This window comes from Blennius ocellaris (genome assembly GCF_963422515.1).
Source record: "Blennius ocellaris genome assembly, chromosome: 22".
NCBI lineage: Eukaryota > Metazoa > Chordata > Actinopteri > Blenniiformes > Blenniidae > Blennius > Blennius ocellaris.
The window spans coordinates 7,175,992-7,195,177 of record NC_137671.1 but is presented as its reverse complement, the minus strand read 5'-3'; the positions used below and the strand labels follow the sequence as shown (position 1 = coordinate 7,195,177).

The following is a 19,186-nucleotide window of genomic DNA, read 5'->3' as shown; positions in this document are numbered from 1 at the left end:
ACGGCGTTGAACTAAATAGCTTGATTTAGATTCCATATCCAAACTATGCCTTGGAATCAGCACATTAAATTCACACAAAACTAGATGAGAAACATTTCAAGAGTTCAAATTCTACACAGCTAATGATGTCTTTAAACCCGAAGGATAGGAAATCGATTTCATACTGGGCCTGTTTCGTTAAATGTGACGAGAAAGACTTGAACTTTCCAGTAACGACTGGGACCGGCAGAATACAATCCAACCCAAAATGACACATAAGCATTTTATATGGGGGTGTTCGACCAAACACGCACACACCGAGGATTAGGTTTCCTTGAGGGGTCATTTCATTGTGGCTGGAGAACAGCTGATGTGGCAAACTATCCCACAGATGGAGAGAGAGAGAGAGAGAGTGAGAGAGCGAGAGAGAGAGGGAGGGGGGGCAACAGAAGTCATTTAGCAATAAACAGTTCCAGTTGTCCTTCAGGCACAGCAGAAACGTGTGTCCTCCCGAGTCCATCAGCGAGTGTAGAAACTGTAATCTCTCCTATTTTTTTTTTCCACATTTCCTACAGCATCCATCCCTGTAGTGCCTCAAAAAAAAAAAAGACTTTCCATTTTGCATATATTACTTTTCATTAACACGAGTTGTTTTGAGGCGTTCCAATGAATAGACTGAATTTAACTCCATTGAAAGAAGCGTCAAAATACAGAATGCTTACGTCGCCATAAACACACAATGTGCTTCCATGTAACACATTCGCTTTCAACATCTGGGGGTTCATTTTCACAGCACCATCTTTTCTTTTTAAAATTTTAATAGATAAACGTACATAAGTAAAAGGTAACAGTATCACGTATTTGATTAAAATACATTTCCAAAATTGGCTTTGGTACTACACATTGAACATAATGGCTGCGCTAATTCCAGATATTTAAAATGAAAGCATCTAACTAACTCAGTACTCACAGAAATGGCAGGAAGCCCGAAGGCTATGCATTTAGTGTGCCAGGCAACGAGTTCCATTTTCACTTGAAAGCATAGTACAGGTACAGTTATGCCATTTATTGCCGACGGATCTCAAAAAGTGTCTCATGTGCCACAGTTCAGAAATATAGTCGTCTAAAACATTCGTTCAGCATTCCTTCATTTCTCTGCAGCACAGCAGACAGCCTGCAAGTTAGATTTCTGGGAAGCTCACTCTAATTGACCATCACAACATGCGACTTCCCTTCCCACTGCTACGACAACCTGGCACTACTTTAATTATGGGTAATTTATGCCCACAATTTGCTTTGTCTTCCCACGGTTTTCTTTGCGATAACACCTGTCCCAGTTCTGCTCTTTATCTGCTCATTCTGCTTCATTTCTGCCCTCTCCGAAACACCTTCAAATTTCCTCCTCTGGTTTCACTATCTAAATCACCTTTCAACTCCACTTTGCATGCTTTATGCCGCCTTTACATTTGCTCACTCGCTTCATTTTCTGTCCAGAGTCTCTCCGTTCCCCACACCACAGTATTAATGTGGCTAGGTGCTAAGCAAGTGTGAGGGGCCAGTACAAGTAATTACATTTGCATTATTGAAGCTGCTGGCTTTAATCAACTGCCTCTCCCTCTCTCTCCTGCTTTTTTTCATTCTGCATCTTTTTTTCAAATCTCCTTGTTGCATTTTGGAGGCTTATACCTTGCACTTGAATTCGCTCATATGTCTTGCTGATTGCTCGGTTTCCCTTCATTTCCTTCAATCTCCTGCTTTTCTTACAGTTGTATTTCCACAGTTTCCTTTATCCCCATCCCCACGCTCACATTCATTTTCTTTTTCCTATTTTGCATTTCCATCTCCTTGTCTCCCATTTTGCCTTAATCATGCCCTTCTGGCTGGCTGTACTTGTCTTTTTTTTTGGTTTTGCTTGCCCCCGCCAATTTGCCGAGCCACACGTCTGTCAAACTCTCTGTCCTGCAAACTTGCTGAAAATTATTGTTGTGTGACGCAAAAGCTTTGTTGACGTTAAAGTCATGACTTGTCACTTTCACTGCACCGGTCGCCCACATACTCGCTGGGCTTTGTTAACCTTTAGATTCCCCCATCACTTTGTTTCTTGCGTGAAAAGGTCTCTGTCATGCAGGAAGTTCGAGATTATATCTCACTTTCAGGCAAAAAAAACCAACAAAAAAAAAACCCAACAGCTTCATTCTGTTAAAGCCGAGCCGAATTAAACCGATAACGACACAGCAGGTAGAGTCTGTGAGCCGCTGCAGCTGTCGAGATTGAACAGATAAGACTGGGAAGGAAGTGAAACTTTCGCTCAAGACTTCAAGATGGAAATTGTTTTGCGTTTTGGCGAAAATGGACTTTTGTCCTCGACACATATTTGCACGCTACACTTCTGAGATTTGCAGGTCATTTGTTGTCATTTCCACTATGCCTCTGCCTACCAGAACTGAACATGTGCTCCTTCTCAATATGATATTCCTCTATTCACTGTTTGTGGGTTTACACACATTTCTTTCTCCTCTGGTTACATAATCACACCCAAAAATGAGTTATGCATCAAAGAGTCTGCGGCTTTCTAAATGCCTGCTTGAAACTGCTTTTAGGTGCTTGATTTATCAGGTTTTTGTTCCTCCCTTCAATGCCAAATCCCCCCTTCCTCGTTTACATATTTCCTTCTTCACACCCCTCATACCTTCCCCCTATATTTCACACTCCTTTCTATGCTCTTGATAGTTCGGCTTTCAGATACTTTCTTCCCAAATCAATCTCCAAGTCTTTTCTACCACCTTCTGTTCTCCATTTCGCTGTCTGTTTTCATCACCTCGCTGGTGCTAATGAGGCTAGACTTGACTAAGTGTTTTGAACATGCTATTATGTCTCCTCTGCTTTGTTTGCTCCCTGGCGTTTCATTTTGTTCCATGCCGCTCAGCATTTTATTTTGTGACTGATTGCTGTTTAGCCAGTCTTTTTTTTTTCCTTGAGATATACATAGTTGAGATAATACGATACTTTATTTTCATTCCTCCCCATCTTCCACCGTTCGCACAATTCCTCTTAGTTTTGCCGTTTCCACCTAATTTCCATTCCTTCCTCCTCAGTTTGCTACCTCACCTCCCGCTCCCTTATCTACTCACACACCTCTTTGTCATTTATTTATTTCAGTCCTCCTACTTTCTCCATTTTTCTTTTTTAAGAGAACATTCCCACCCTTCACTTCCTCTCTGTTTCACATCAAATATGTTGGATCTTTGATCAGCTGAGGCAACAGGGGGAAATCAACTCTTGCCACCTTTATTATTCATGTACACTCCTTTTCTCCCGCCATCTGTCCATCCACCGCGTCCGACCCGGGAAGTCGGTGGAGCTGCTCCGACTCGCCTGCGCTTCGCAAAAAGCATGGAGCCGATGTTTCCGTCTCTGCCAGGTGTCAACAGTCTCCCCGTTCCTTCACCACTTTGTTCGCTCCCTCTCTCACTCCCTCTCCCTCCCCCCCCTTACTGAATCAATAGCTCCTCTTCACCTCTCAGTCCATTCTATTAGAGACAACAATGGCTCCACGGTGGACTAAGATTGCCTCCTATTGTGGCACCGGATGTCTATCAGCGAGTTGGACAGAGCCAAAACAACGGTGCAAGGGTATGTATGCGTGTGTTAGAGAAAGAGAGGGAAACAGACATGAGGATAAAGGAGAGACAGAAAGAGAGAGATGACAGGTCAAGATAAAGGGGAGACAATAATGGACACGGTGCTGCCGATAGGACTGAAGGACAGGACGATGATCTGTCATTCTCCGCTATGTGTCAGGCACGAAGAGTGAGAGAAGCAGAAAGTGATTATATGAGAGCGATGACAGGTTGCAGTAAGGTGGAGACAATTACAGTTGTTCGGAGTTACAGGAGGAGTGGCCAGACTTCACTCCGCCGCTTTGAGCTCCAGTGAACATCTATGGCCTTGACAGTGAGGGCAGTGAGCCTAGATGGGTATTGGCAGCATTGGGGAGGGAGCTAGTCCCGACATATGAAGAAAATAAAGAGCAATTCATTGATCTGAAGGACGGGCCAGTGACAGAAACTGTCAGAGGAAAGGTAATGAGGATCAAATCAAAAGCAGTGTTAACATTCACGCTGCCTTTCCTTGAACGGAGCCTAAGTTGTGGGGAAAAGAAACTCTACAATTTGCTTGGGACTCATATGGGAACCCGACACTGGGCAACAGACAGAAATGCTGTGTTGTGCAGCTATTGTGAGACAGCACTTTGCAAAACTTTGAGTTAACATTCCTGAAATTATAACAATGATTTTTACGTGTCGGCGCGGATCAATCCTCTAAAAGTGGGATGTTATTGAAAAATATATATATATTAAAAGGACATATTTTCTTTCAAATTTTCACAAATGTTAAGAAAAGGTTCGCCTCAGTCTTTTGTAAACGTCTGAAAGGAACGTTGCATTTCCCATCAAGCAACATCAACAGATTGATTCCAGACTTACTCTGCAGCAGACTAAAATAATCCGAATCATATAACTGGTGTCAATAAGTAATGAATTAAGATTCCTGGTCATGTGATCTGTTAAGGATTACACAAAGAGACAAAGGAATTTGAGTCAGTCCATCTTGACTGAAGATCGATGCTCGGCTCAGAGTTGATTCGGTCAACCTGAATGCGGAATCCCTTCAAAAACTGCCTACTCCAAAAAGAGCGCAAAGAGTGATCATCCTGAACACCAATCCACGTTTGTAAGCTTTTCATTGTGTTAAGTATTCTTATCTCGCACCCTTTTGTGTGCTGAGCTTAATGCAACACACTTTGGATTATTGTGGAGTTTTCTTATTCTGGTGAAGAAACAACCAGCAGCTTGTGAAATGTACAAAAGGGTTGCAACATCGGGATTTCCTTCATTGAGCACAGTTCTGAAGGCAGTGAATTCTTAAGCCCGTCATGTCGTGCGTTTAGTCTGTTGAAACTAAACCCCTTTTGAAGAACCCCCGAAATTTGTTAGAAAAGCAAGTGCTTTGTTGTCTAACTTGATCCGTGTGTTTGGTCGCCAGTATTGAACAAACGGAACATTCACACCAGAGTTCAAATGAAGCAGATCATAACTGACGAGTTAATGCAACGCAAGCGATTTTTGGCATGAACCTAAATGCCGGTACCATACAAGATGAACAGCATTAAGGAAGTACATCAATGCTAGAGGATTAGAGGTCAATTCTAGATTGAACCATGCAAATTCAAAAATTCTTATTTTAAACATCAGCACTTAGAAATAAGGGCAAAACACAAAGTCCAACTAAATCTGATACATAGAAATACACCTTTTTCATTTGCCGAATTTAAATGGTTTGTCAAATTTCTTGTTTAAACCAAATTTAAACTCAGAGGTCTGGATGGTCTTGGAAACCTAAAGTGGTTCTATAAACATTTATAAGCTCTAAAAGTAAGATATGAGAAAGTTTTAGGATCGAGACAGAACAAATGCGGACATAAAATATGTAAACTTTATCCTTTTCCCTTGGCGTGACCCTACAATTTATGCTTGTTTTCTCAGTATATCTGACAGATATACTGGAGATGTGATGCCTTCAGCCTTAGAAATAGATAAGGTGACAGAGGGAGATGGATGCAAAAGGCTCGCTGGAAGGCTGCATACCTTTATCAATGAGCATGAAAAAAAAAAAAGGTAAGCCGTCTTTAGTTGGAGAAACTCGTTTTTCTTCCATTTCCTCATCCAGTTATAGGGACCATGTTTTTCATACATGTCTCAAAGAATTCATGTCAACAAAGAAAGCAGAGCAAATAAGCAATGCATGAAGTGTTATAGGTGAATACTGAGCGTTACTCTGAATAACACATCTTCACTTACACATTCAACTTTAAATGGGTTAATTTAGAGTGCATTCTAAGTGAAGAAGGATGATTACTCAGTAAATGAAATGTCATGACTTTTCATTGAAAGTACCAAAAACGTTGCACATATCAACCACTAACATAAAATAAATATCACCTGTGTCAGGGCCCAAGATAATACAGGTGAATTGTTTGAACAGTGTTGCAGATCTCAGGACTTTAGAAAGACACATCAGTGAAATAGCCGAGGACACTGGCACTGAGATTTCCGCCTGTTCGATAAAAATGAATGCAATCGGGATATAATGTTTGTTGTTACTTAAAAGGTTGTCTTGTTAGAGGAGTTATCAGACAGGCAACTTGCGACCACAGACTTTTAATTGACATGATGCTCCTGCACATGTGCACCACAGCTGTAGTAAATAGTTCTTCTGTGAGATTTCAACAAGGAAGTTTTATAGTTGAAGGTCGCCCACGAATAGCAATCCAAGCTTGTCGTCTGTCCATACAAATGTCGTTGAACATTGTTAATATTTAGAGTGCATCATTCACCTACTTGTGTCCCACGGTGAAAACAATCGTTTTCAGCATGAAACAGTGTAAACAGACAATGTTTTTAAAACTTTGCTGCATAACAGCAAAACCCTTGTGAAACAAAAATGATGCATTTTCACTTCATGTGAAAAAAAAACAAAAAACAATTTGCTAAAACATTTACTTGACTGTTGCTACAACTTTTTGAAAATACAGCAACAGCAGTACAGTGAAATGACAACTTGCAGGTTTCAAACGAGGTAAAACTATGAGCTTACTGCTTGAAAACCTCTATGCTTGACTTCTTGACACAACAATACTTAGGGGATATACAAATTCCGTGGAGGTGAATACACACAGATGCTTCATAACGCTGTGGTAGACTAAATGATCAACAGGGTGAGGTGGGAATAAGCTCACACAAAGTTTAACTTTCTAAAGTTTGATTCGTGGAAAGATCTACAACTGCCGTCAGACAGATTTGTGGACTCTGTGGTGCAGCGGGTCACAGAAATCACTGCCTATTATGCTGCTGGTGATTTTAATGTTTTCGGTGTACTCTGAGCCGACCTCAGTATCAGAGCTTTTGGGGGGGGTAAAAAAAAAAAAAAAAAACAGTTCACCCTTACATGACCCCCAATGTGATCAACATTACTTTTCTTGTTAACAAGGTTTTTGTGTGCACATTATTACAAAACTCCTTAACTCAGGAGTCTGATTTTCTCCTCACCTCTTCTCCCCAGCAGCTGTTGCCGCCTCCATCTCCACTGACCTGTGCATGAGCTAACATAATACTGTCTAATCTGTCAAACAACGAGAGATGAAGAGGGATAAGTAGATACAGTTGAAGTCAAAATCACTCAACCCCGCTGAGCAAGTGAGTGTTTACAAATTAAATGTGTTCCGATGATCTAAAATTATGATAAATTATACGTGCGCGAGTTTAGAGACATAATCAAACTGATAATATAAATGCACGTTGCAATCATAAAGGATTGTGTCGGCAGTCGAGCGTAATTAGCCGTCCCCTTACTAATATTTTAGTCTTCTGATTACAGAGCTGTAGGAGCAAAAATACAACACGTGCAAATATCTTAGAATTTTTATGCATTAGCGTAACATTTCTCGAAAATGCTAAATGGATTTTCAGTCGATATTGGATTCGACTTGACAGTTAGATTATTTTGAATTGGACATTGCTTCTTACCGATATTGGCTGATACTGTCCATTAACAACATGTCCCATTATACTAATAATATAAAGCCATTTTTAAAAAGTTATTATTCGATATACTACATGTTCCCTGACACTCAGGTAACTGCACCACACACAAGCTTTCAACTTCTGAACGTGTAACAAACATCTCGTGGTTTTTGAAAGAAAGAAACTGAAGAAACGTCATGGTACCATGGAACAGAATTACAATTCTCCATCCCTCCACCAGTGGTACACATACAGGTTGAAGGGTGAGGCTTTTAGAATAATTTCAAAATCATCCAAAAACAAAACCTCCGCCAAATTGTCAGGACTGTGAATTCATTTTACTGCAGCAGTAGCTAAACAGACAGAATTACGACCTCCTTTTAAAGAAGAATGCATGAGCGAGCAAAACTCAGATCACTGAACTTTCCAGAAAGACATTTAAAGGATACAATGAATTAAAGCTTTGTTTAGTCATTTTTTCCTGGAAATGTTCTCAAAAGTGCTGGCATGAACTCCACTGTAAATCTCTGGTGTCATTTTAAGAAAGAATTGTTGGAAACAGAACTTATACATTCATAAGGTAAAAGTTATCACATGCGAATGTGAAAAAAAAAAAAAAAAAACTAAGAGCACGAAGGTTCAGAGAAACTACGAGAAATTGATTAGACCCCGTAAAGGTCATGAGGAAATGTCGTAACATCGACTCTGGAGGGAAGTCAAATTTGCTTACGGTCAATTTTGGAAAGAAATCTTTCAAAAGTTCATGGTATCATTTTTGAAAAATTATGAAAAACTTTTTATTTTAACCTTTCATTAACTCTTTACTGACAGTTTGAGTTTTCCACTAATGCCTGGTCATGCCACTGGTATATCTGTGGGTTAAGGAGGGTGAATTATATGAACTAGAGTGCAATCCATATCTATAAATGTGTAACAAAGTGCTCTATTTAAAAAAAAAAAAAGGGGGGGGAGAAAAAGAAAAAGAAACAAAGCCACGTGGGTGTTACTTCTGGGTGGTTTCTTTCAATGCGAGTACAAACACAAGCTCACCAATGAGCCTGACAAGACAGGCAGTAACATACATTCACAAACATACCGTCAAGCATCGTGCACATCGCCATCTGGCGCATCACTCCCTCTGTGTGTGTGTGTGTGTGTGTGTGTGTGTGTGTGTGTGTGTGTGTGTGTGTGTGTGTGTGTGTGTGTGTGTGTGTGTGTGTGTGTGTGTGTGTGTGTGTGTGTGTGTGTGTGTGTGTGTGTGTGTGTGTGTGTGTGTGTGTGTGTGTGTGTGTGTGTGTGTGTGTGTGTGCGTGTGTGTGTGTGTGCTGAGTGACAGCGCAAGGTGACGGCAAGAGACCCATGGGAGAAGCGGAACAGGACATGGCGTCTGCTTTGGTCTGGCTACCGTCTGCTAGACGTCGTTACTCGGACCCCTGCTCCCACTCTGGGGAGACCCAATCTCTCGCTGGCAGCATGAAAACAGATGGTTGCCTTGACAATGAGCAGACGTGTTCCGATTGGCTCGGGATCCAAAGAGGGAGCTGTGCAAGCAGCTAAAGAGGTGCTGTTCGACATGTAATCTTTGTAGATTTCACATGAATTAAACGGTTTGTTGTTGTTGTTTATAATTAAGTTGGTTAATTAACTGCAGGAGCCTTTCTCACGATATGGGGGGGTTGGGTGGGGGGGGGGGGGGGTAATAACAAGAACCTGATTTAGTGGAGGAATCTGTCAAATGTAATCATGAGTTCATTTCTTTAACCTTTGATATTATACAGCTTTTCAACACTTTCCCACGGGTCTTGTTGGTTCAAAGACGCTGTATTCAACATGTATTGAGATCTATCCACTGCTAATACCAAGGCCTGGATGGATGTTTCTCCAAAACATTTAATGAAGTCGAAAGAAGATTGAAAACAAAGTGATTTGCTGTTAGAAGGACTGTGGAGAGGGTATGGCTGCTCATGCTGTTCACCTTCTATTTGAATCAAGTTAGCAGCAACAGGAGTGAGTCAAACTCTGGCGACGCAGCACTAACCCCACCACACACACACACACACACACACACACGAGGACGACCGTTGAAATATAATAAGTTTAGATCTCAGGGCAAAATTTAATTTCTCAAAGTTGGGTCCTGAGCTGAAAAGAAAAAAAAAAAAATACATTTAAGTGCTCCCGCTGTAAAAGCCATATCTGCCGAATTAGCATAAAAAGCAGGTTTTCATCTGCTGGCTTTAAAACTGAGAGCCCTCGGGGGTGTGCTGGTGGAATAATGGACTTTTTAAACTTTTTGACTTCATTTCCCTCACTGGGCATCGCAGGTAAAACGCACATCCACAGATTGTGCATGGACGCCACATGACAAAGCCATCCACATTGGAAAATGTGACAAAGATTAAATAGCTAAACTTGATAGTTTTCTTTTTTTTTTTTTTTGCATACATTAATAATATCTTGTGGCCAGGGATTAACAAGAAATGTTTTAATCAACAACGTTGGCCAGAGATGACAGTTTCATATAATTTCAATGAGACAGCAGCTATGGAGCTATTGTAACAAGTTAAATTAGTAAGTTAGCCAGAGGCGCTGTCCAATTTAGCGCAGTACAAGACTAATTGGCTTCTGGAGAGACTGGGGCAACATGTGGGTCAACGTAACAGAGATGTGCTTCAAATAGGTACGTTTGCAAAAACTACATTTACGTTTGCTTCATTTATTTTGTATTAAGCCGTCGTTCACTCCGCCCATTACAAGTTGTAGGGAAATCAGACTGCATCAGTTTAGAGGCACAATCATGCGTAAAGTCAAGCCTAATAACGGCGAACAATAAGAAACACAGACCTCTTTGAACATGGCTAATGTTCCCACTTCTCATATCTGTAGCCCCGCCAGCTTCTCTGATCCCGATAGAAGTAGATGTGTGCAAATGTGTGTAGCCCTGTTTGATGTGTAAATAGCTCTGCGCCATTATCTTGTCCGCACTGTTGTAAACACGCGCACGCACACAAACGCTGGGCCATCAAACGCCGACTTGGAAGGTCATCCCAGGACACGGGCAATGTCTGCGGTCTCCTGTTCAGCCGTGAAACCTTCCCCAGGCGTGCTGGTTGTGGGGTCCCGAGAGTTTAACGACATCACACGCTCATGTCACGTACCTCAGCCATTAAAATTGTGTTGCATTAGGTGAACAAAAAGAAGGGATGAGTCCAAGAAAACAAATCATCCACTTTGCCTGATTTTTGTTTGTCAACACAGACATTCGAATAGCCCGGATCGCTCTGACCTGTCTTTTATCCCGGCGTGCTCGTTGTGAGGAGGCGGGGCTCCAGTATTGCCCATTAATGCAGTGGTTCATTAGACAAGCTGGTTAAGGGAAATGACAAGCCAAAATACTTTTAGGTGAGAGAGGAATAAAAGCGAGGTGCTAAGACCAGAGGTAATGGCCAATTTACTGTACGAAAATAATGAAAGAAAACATTTTGTATTTCCACTGTACGCCAGCTAATTATCTGAAATGACATGAGAGGCACACTGACCGCGGCTCGTGGATGGATGGGAGAAAGTCTATTTCTTTTCCCACGAGTCTTTGCGACTAATTCATGGACTTTCGGTTTAAGTTTGTTCTACATTCTTGTGCAATTAAATCCCTTTACATACATTAAGACTATTGGTCCAAAAAAAAGAAAAAACACAACAAAACAGTGGACAACAGGAAATATAAGGTGCTTAAAAGGCAATGCACAAATGTAATTGCAGAGACAGACTCTGGCTCTGGCTGTAACCGGGCAGACTCCCCCCCCCATCCAGGGCCTCAGTTAAGTGTAATAGTGTGTAGTGGATGTGAGAGGGTTTGAGACGAGGTCAGAGCAAGGATCACCAACTAATTACGGCGCTGAGGCACTCAGCCTCCGTCAGATTGTTTAGAAAGCATTAGAAGGGGGGAAACATCGGCTTCCCTGGTGCATTGCACATAATTAGTTTGGAGTCAAGGTCACAAGCAAACACCAGCATGCATGTACAAACAACAGGCACGCACATGCAAGAGCACACACAAAGACACGCGCTCTATTCTTCAGTTATTTCCTCGGCTCTGGAGCCTTGCATTTGCTCCGTCTTGCTCTCTCAGGGGCAACAAGGCACGGCGTCAATTAATTTCCTGAATGAATAGCCGACCAAATGATGGTTATTTATGGATGTTCTCATTTCGTGCACAACACAAGCTCCTATTAATTACCTTTGGCGTAGGGCTCGGCAATATTTCATATGCCTTTAATCCTGAAATATATCGATTAAAAAACCCGATGTTAAGACAATTAACATTTTCTCAATAAAACTTCACTACACACATATGGGCCTTGGACTTCCATGGAACAATAACCATATTGCTTAATCAATACATTAAAAGACGAAATGCTGTGACCATTTCCTGGAGTTTTAGTTTAGATTAGGGTCACCGACTCCACGGAGGAGACTTGGCAGATGTTTTTTTTCAACCGTGCCAGGAACCAATGAGGAGAGTAGCTGGACTGAAACATGGCTGCAGAGGGAAAACTCGAGGATCCAGCCATCGAGCTTTATCCATGTTTCATCTGGAATTCATATTTGGTAAAAATGTTGAGGTTTTAAAAAATGGGGTTTGTGAATTCCTTATCACATCCTGTCGCCTGACGCTAAAATGAAAGTAAACCGAGCATTAACCTGTAACCACAGTATTCCAAGTGTGTTAGCCTACCTAGAGCGCCATCAGCATGTTGGTCACTTATCTTAACGGTTTTGTTGGCATGGGAGTTCATAAAACTCCGTCTTTCAGGAGCCGCTGACAGCTCCATTATTAACTGATGAAATTTCAGATGAACTCGTCCGAGTGACCCGCACAGTGCCGATGATGAATCACAGCAACACTCCAAGCACGGGCAAATGTAGAATACTAAAGTATAAATTTTTAAGTAACAATAAAGAGTCATGAGAAAACTCATCAAAAATCATTTGTGACGGAGGCAGGGTGGAGGATGTTTTTGTCACAGTGGCACCGTCCAGCCGGGCACATTTGAAATTGACAGATGGCTGAACCATGACCGCTGAGCGTGAGGTCGATTAGGAGAGCTGGTAGGCAAAAAAGTTTGGGGAAAAATTACGAAACAAAATGAAGTTTTGGTGCCGCGGTCTGTCCACGCAATTACCTGCTCTCCAGAGACTCGCGTCTGCTTTAAAATATGCAAGATTCTGAAACGCCAACACAGAGGAACTGCCGCGTGCATGGTTCCTACATGTACGGTCTGGCTGGATTTATACCAGCTTTGTGTATATATCTGCAGTGTTACCCAATGATGCACTGAAGAGAATGCTTGGACTGAAAAAGCAGGTCATGGCACCCAAAAAAAAATAAAAAATGGAGCCGGTATAGTGGAAAGGTGCAAATTGAGACTCTATAAGCAGTGAAACTGGACAAAAGAGGTGTAAAGTGGGATTTATGGTGTGTCCGAAACGGCATGTCGAACGGGCAGATAGTGTCGTAAACCACCCTCTCCTCACACCTTTCCAACGTCAGATAGCAAGTGTCTGTCTCGTCCATTATCCCTCCACAATCCAACAATCACACCCACTCTGAGCTATGAATGGCCTGTTGTGTGGAGGCGAGAGCAAAGCACTGGACTTCTTTCTTTCTTTTTTTTTTTTTTTAACACGCTCCACATTTATTACTCAGCTACTTGTTGCACTTTTCCGGTGTACAAACAGTGCAACATGATAATGTGTCTATCTAAAGCCACATTCGAGTGTGGTCATTCAGAACCGGGAATAAAGGAAGAAGAAAAAAAACCATTAACAACAATGATAGCTGTTTTTATTACGTGAACTGAATTATTACAAAACACCCATGAAGAATAAGTATAGTTACAGGAATGGTCACAGTCGCAATGTGTGGGACTGTGAGCACTCAGACTATTCAATACTCAAAATTAATGGAACTGAAAATTTCTTAGTGGCAAAATGATCATGTTTATTACTAAAATTATGGTGGAAGGCATCGCACTGCTGATGGGCCTCCATTATAAGGTCACTGAATGAGACTCTGAGCCTCGAACTCCTCATGTTGCATCACAAGTATAATATAATTATATGTGAATTGTATATTCGATTACATGTTTGTTTCTTTGATATGAGTTTAACCAGGGGTGGCAAAGGCATTTTAGCTCAGAGTAGGCTAGATAAAGTCCAGTTTCATCTTGAATAGGCCGGACCAGTGAAATACTACATTAAGTTTCTTTTTGTTGTAGTTGTGGCATATAGTATGCACGGTGAAAGTGTCTATATTTACTCAAAACCAGACAATTACTAGACAAAGCTACAACAACAATGTACATAAAGTGAATTCTAATTATATCTTCTGATGCAACTTACAGTGAAAAGTCTACTTTGATGTGTTTCATGGCAGTGTCACTGATATACCTCAGCTTGGATGTCAGTGTTGTGTTGTGTCTGCTACTCTTTGAAAATGTGTTTTTTGTTGTTTTTTTCCCTTAAATTTTCTTCACTTTTTTTTATTTACTTTAAATAATGAAATCCAAAATATATATTATTGGTATTTTGTATCATTTCTATGTTATAATTAAATCCACCAATATTGTAATGTATACCTTCAGATTTAATTGAGTTGTTGTCTCTTTAGGGTATTCACAAATACAGTAAGAGAACATAAAAATCTAAGGAATACTTTAGTAATCTATGATTTTTAAATCAAAGCTTAGTGACTTTGCATGGAATTAGTAATGGATTCAACCAAAACAAAATGAACCGTCTTTCTCTCGGGAAAATATTATGTACATCATTGACGGGGTAGCTGTCCGAATCATTTTATGTCGAGATACATGGAGACACTTGTTCTTAACCGACACACATCTCGTCGACACACACGTGGGCTCACCTGGATGCCATCCAGCAGCTTGCTCATACACCAGAAGCTGTCGGCCTCGATGTTCCTCAGAGCCTCCTCCTGAAGACTGGACACATCGAAGTTTTCTACCTCCTCCTCTGTGGATGGAAAAAAAAAAAAAAAACGGGAATAAAGCGAGAGCATGGGAAATTGGCAAAAAGAGATGGATAAAGTGCTCAACGGAGGTGGTGTGAGAGACGCTGACTCAAAGTTCTTGGCGTCATTGAAAAGCCCGCCCTTCAGACAGGGATAGCGGTCGAGTCATAGGTGCGTAGGGAGAGCGGAGTCAACAATGAGTGTGGGAGCCAGGGAAGACATGAGGAAGTGGGTTATGAAAGAGATGTATGGGAAGGAACATTGGCCAATTGGCGCGATAGGAGTGTATCAGCATGTGGGAAGGAGCTAAATAGAAATCTATCAAGTGATTATCATCTCCTTAAAGTTGTGGTTCGAACTCTGCGGTGGCCTCTGAATATTTAGAAGATCTCAAAGCTTTAAATTCGTTTTCTACACAGCGAGACAGTGATTGCAGTTTACTTCAGTTTCAGAGGAAATGAGAAAAAAAATAAAATAAAGATACTTTGCATTCGTGTTTGAACTTGCTGAAATTGAATTACCAGTTGTAAGCAGGTCACATAACTCTTGAATAGATCTGTTATGCTTGCAACATGTTTACACAGTACTGCATTTACCTCTGTACACTTTTTATTAGTCAAATTTGTTTGACTTTCAGGGTTTGCATTTAACGCGTGTCACAAGGAAATTGCTGTGAAAGCAAGCACAAAGGTAATTTCAAAAAGTGGGGTGAGGAAAGTCGGGCTGAAAGCTAATCAGTCGGCGGATGAGTGACGCAGAATTAGCCTTCTTGAAATCACACTGCCGACTGAACAAAAAGAAATAATTTCTGAGCGCCGAGCACGCAGAGTCCCCAGTCATCTCCGCTGGATGACTTCAGCGATGGGTGTCATCAGATGTCATTAACGGCAGCAGTGTGTGACGGACTGCAGGGGCTCTGACGGGCTTCTGACAGGCCACTGACAGCCAGTGGAGGAGAGATGGGACAAGACTGATTAACAATGATCTGGAGAGGAAGGGAAAAGAGACATGGGGAGAGTGGCGGACAGAAAAAGGAGCAACCCCCCCCCCCAAAAAAAAACTGTACAACACTGTGCATAAAGTAGCCATATCATCAAAAATCTGGTGTATGTATTTGGATTGTGTGCGTTTCTAATGAGCTCCACGCACGCACACACACACACGCACACACACACACACACACACACACACACACACACACGCACACACACACAAAGCCACACAAAGCCTGGCAGCTCTACTTGGTATCCTTGGCAACTCCACAGAAATGTTGTCAAGGTTGTAATGAGCATGCTCGGCCTGACAGACAGACGGACAGGAGGCTGGCAGCAGGCCAGGAGAACAAAGCCACTAACAACTCGGCTGCATGTCCACAACAGAGTGAGTGTGTGTGTGTGTGTGCGCGCGTGTGCGTGTGCGTGTGCGTGTGTGTACTGACCAATGGGGTCTCATGACACTGCGGGGACTTTGGTGTCAAAGGTCTCCAAAAAAGGGGGAATAAATACATCTCTAACTTTTTAAAGCCAAACACAGCACACTTTATGAGCAAAAACTAGGTATTTGTTGACTTCCGCCAGATAAAATTGCCTGGCGCCCCAAAACATGTTTAATTTAGAAAGATACCACTTAAGAACATATGAAGTTTTAAAAATGTTTTCCAAAAATGCAGTTTATTTTGATCATAAAAAAACTGACAACATTTTAGCATCGTCTTTCACAATCTTGGGCCCCGTTTACACTGAAGACGGAAAACTTCCATTGTGTGTTGGGTGTCTGATTCACATGACAACTGCGCTTGAAAGCGCAGCGTTTTGAAAATTACTCCCAACATGGAACTTTTTGAAAACTCTTCGAGAAAATCAACTTTTCTGTAATGGTGCTACTGTGCATGCACACCATGGCTGTGGTAATTAATTTCTCTGTGGAAAAATATGCAATAAATAAAGTTTTTTAAAGATGGATTTTAGATTTAATGCAACAACTTTGTAGAAGGCAAGTTAGTTGTGAAGCTACATGTTAAAGTAAGGGATTGAGGGATTACATTCGAGGGCGGGCTCCACAAGAATCTATACCAACACATGTGACTCTTATGACTGGTTTGTCCTCCTGAAGTCAAATCAGGATGGTCAGAATCCACAGCGAGCCGCCTGCACCTTAATTTCAGTGCAACCTTTCATCCCGACACACCAGGCCAGGTCGTCGCATTCAGACGCACAAAAATCAAATTTTGCTCGCATAGCTACCAGATCTTTAATACCAGATATGAAGGTGGTCAGCAGCCGGGCTGTGATTAGATGTCAGCTCAGTTCATTGGAGCCACAATATCCACCCAGGCAAAGCGAGAATAGGGGCAAATGTAACATAGCCTCAAGCCACGCATAGTGGCTGTTACTGTGTATAAAAACAGAGATATAATCTCATGAAATCCAATTTTTGGGATGACATCTAAAGAAATCTGTTAACGGCAAGAATTGTAAACATATCCATAGTCGGAGAGGTCATCCGGTAAGAAAATATTACGAGTCAGAGACAGCTGATGGGAGGAAAACTCAGTATATTTCTCCTCCGCTTAAATTGAGGCCAAAGCAAAAGTCAACTACAATCAACTCGACGTAGATGTAGTGTTGGAGCAGCTGTTCTATGAGCGCGGAAACAAAAGCAGCCGCCATCTGACCAATTTAGAGTCACTATTTAATTTGATAGCTCCTCTATAGTGATGCAGAAGACAATGGCATTACATGAATATGAGCCTCTCTGGGGGAAGCGGCAGCTCTGAGCAATAGTGATGGCATTAAAACGGTGGTTGAAAAGATTAATTATGGACGGGCTGACTGGAAAATTTGCATGGTGTCATTGCTGATTAACAAGGTAGTGAGAGTGCTTCTGCTCTGGCGTCGTGGGAGACCCCGAGCGTCCCAAAGTCTCAACGCAGTCTTTGTTGTGGCTAAACCGCCGCTGTCAGGCCAAGTTTCAAAACTAGACCTTGACTCGGGAGCATATTAGAAGGGACGGCTTCCAAGAGTCCAGTAGTTATACAGGAATCGAGCATAGCTCATCACAATAACAAGGACACGCCAGAGGAAGGGGCTGAGAGCAGCAGAGGCCATGCAGGGAGAATGACTGGACTCAGGACTCGAGCGTGGCCGGATCACAAGGCAACACTGCCCCCTCTGGTCTCCAGTGTAACTGATGATGACACCAATAACCTGCTTTACATGGATGAATGCTTAAAAACAGCCAAATCTCGGGTCATTAGTCATTTTCATGGTCCGGCAGCCGAGACAGCTTCTTTTGTCCACTGTTTAAAGGATAAAAGAATCAAAGCTGTGTGGTGACTGTCTGATGATTTAACAACCTGTTGCTGCCTCACTTGATCCACTTCCACACATGCAGCGGTGTCTTTTTGAACAATATGGCGTACACACAGAAAAAAAAAAAAAAAAAAAAAAAGGGCCATTAGGCCACCTTAAACAGTCAACAGACTGTAACGGCTGACCTGCACACAACAGAAGAAATTGCTAATTATTTTCCACAGGATCCATGCTTCACTTGAAATTCCTTCCAGAATGTCTCTTGGTGATTTCTTCTGGAGCTCTGCCTCCACAATAAGGTCTGGCTGACAATACATGTCTGGGACGTGATCCGTGTCTCTGAGGAAATGCTTCACAAATAAGAAGCTGGGGAATTTGTGGGAGCTCAAGCTTCAGTGAACTTCACATCAGTGAATGGGAGTCTCGGTGGCTTTAGTTCTGTGTGGTGCATACCTGCACAATAATCTTTTGGCAAATAATACTCTCAGCTTTGTGAAAGGAGAGAGCGAGCTGTTTGAGAAGGAGGTCTGACATTCACCTTGGTAGCAAAACTTGTATGACACAGCCAACTCTCTGAGACGCAAAGTACACAGAACTGCCCGCGCCTCTGAGAAATGGCATTTTGTCATCAAACTGGCAGAGCAGCAAAAACACACAGGCTTGTTGGCCTAACCGAGAGGCAGGAACCGTATGAAAGGAACAATCGACACACAATCTATGAATAAATATATTTAGTAAACAGAAATATTGGGGGGGAAAAACATCCATAATAGTGACTGCTGCAGGAAGCCTTTAGTCCAGCATTAAAAATTGCTTCCTGCATCCTGTTTCATTTCTTTAATACCACAATCAAAATGATCCTCAGAATCTTGCTCTCTAAAGGTTTCTTCATGTCCGTACAAGAATAGGATTACATTTGAGAAAGTCTCCATCAGCCCAACAATCTATGCATCTGATTCTCTTTCCATTTATGACGTCTGAAGTTTTTCTATGATACATTTTTTAAGCGTTCTTGAAGTGAACTGGACTGACATTAGATTGCCCATACAGGTCTACAAGTGTCCGAGTGGAGCCGACAGCAACTTGAGCCGCAGAGTAAGCCTGGAGAAATTGCCTCCGCCAACAGAATCTGTGCAGGGAAGTGGTATAATTAGGTGAAAAGGGCCTTCAATGTAGCAGAAGATGCTGTAGCCATAATGGACCAAAACGTTAAAAGCTGGCCCTCACTGATTGGATCATACTGGCTGACGCAATGTCGCTGTAGACCAAAGTGAAGTGTTTCG

At 41.9% G+C, this 19,186-nt stretch overlaps 1 protein-coding gene across 1 annotated transcript in view; it reads right to left on the bottom strand.

The window, feature by feature from the left end:
- tbc1d22a (TBC1 domain family, member 22a) overlaps window positions 1–19,186 on the bottom strand; it is a 133,549-nt gene that overhangs the window by 49,931 nt on the left and 64,432 nt on the right. The window contains exon 11 of the mRNA XM_080518698.1: window positions 14,488–14,594. Coding sequence (XP_080374824.1) covers window positions 14,488–14,594 — 107 coding nt within the window. The remainder of the gene's footprint in view (window positions 1–14,487; window positions 14,595–19,186) is intronic.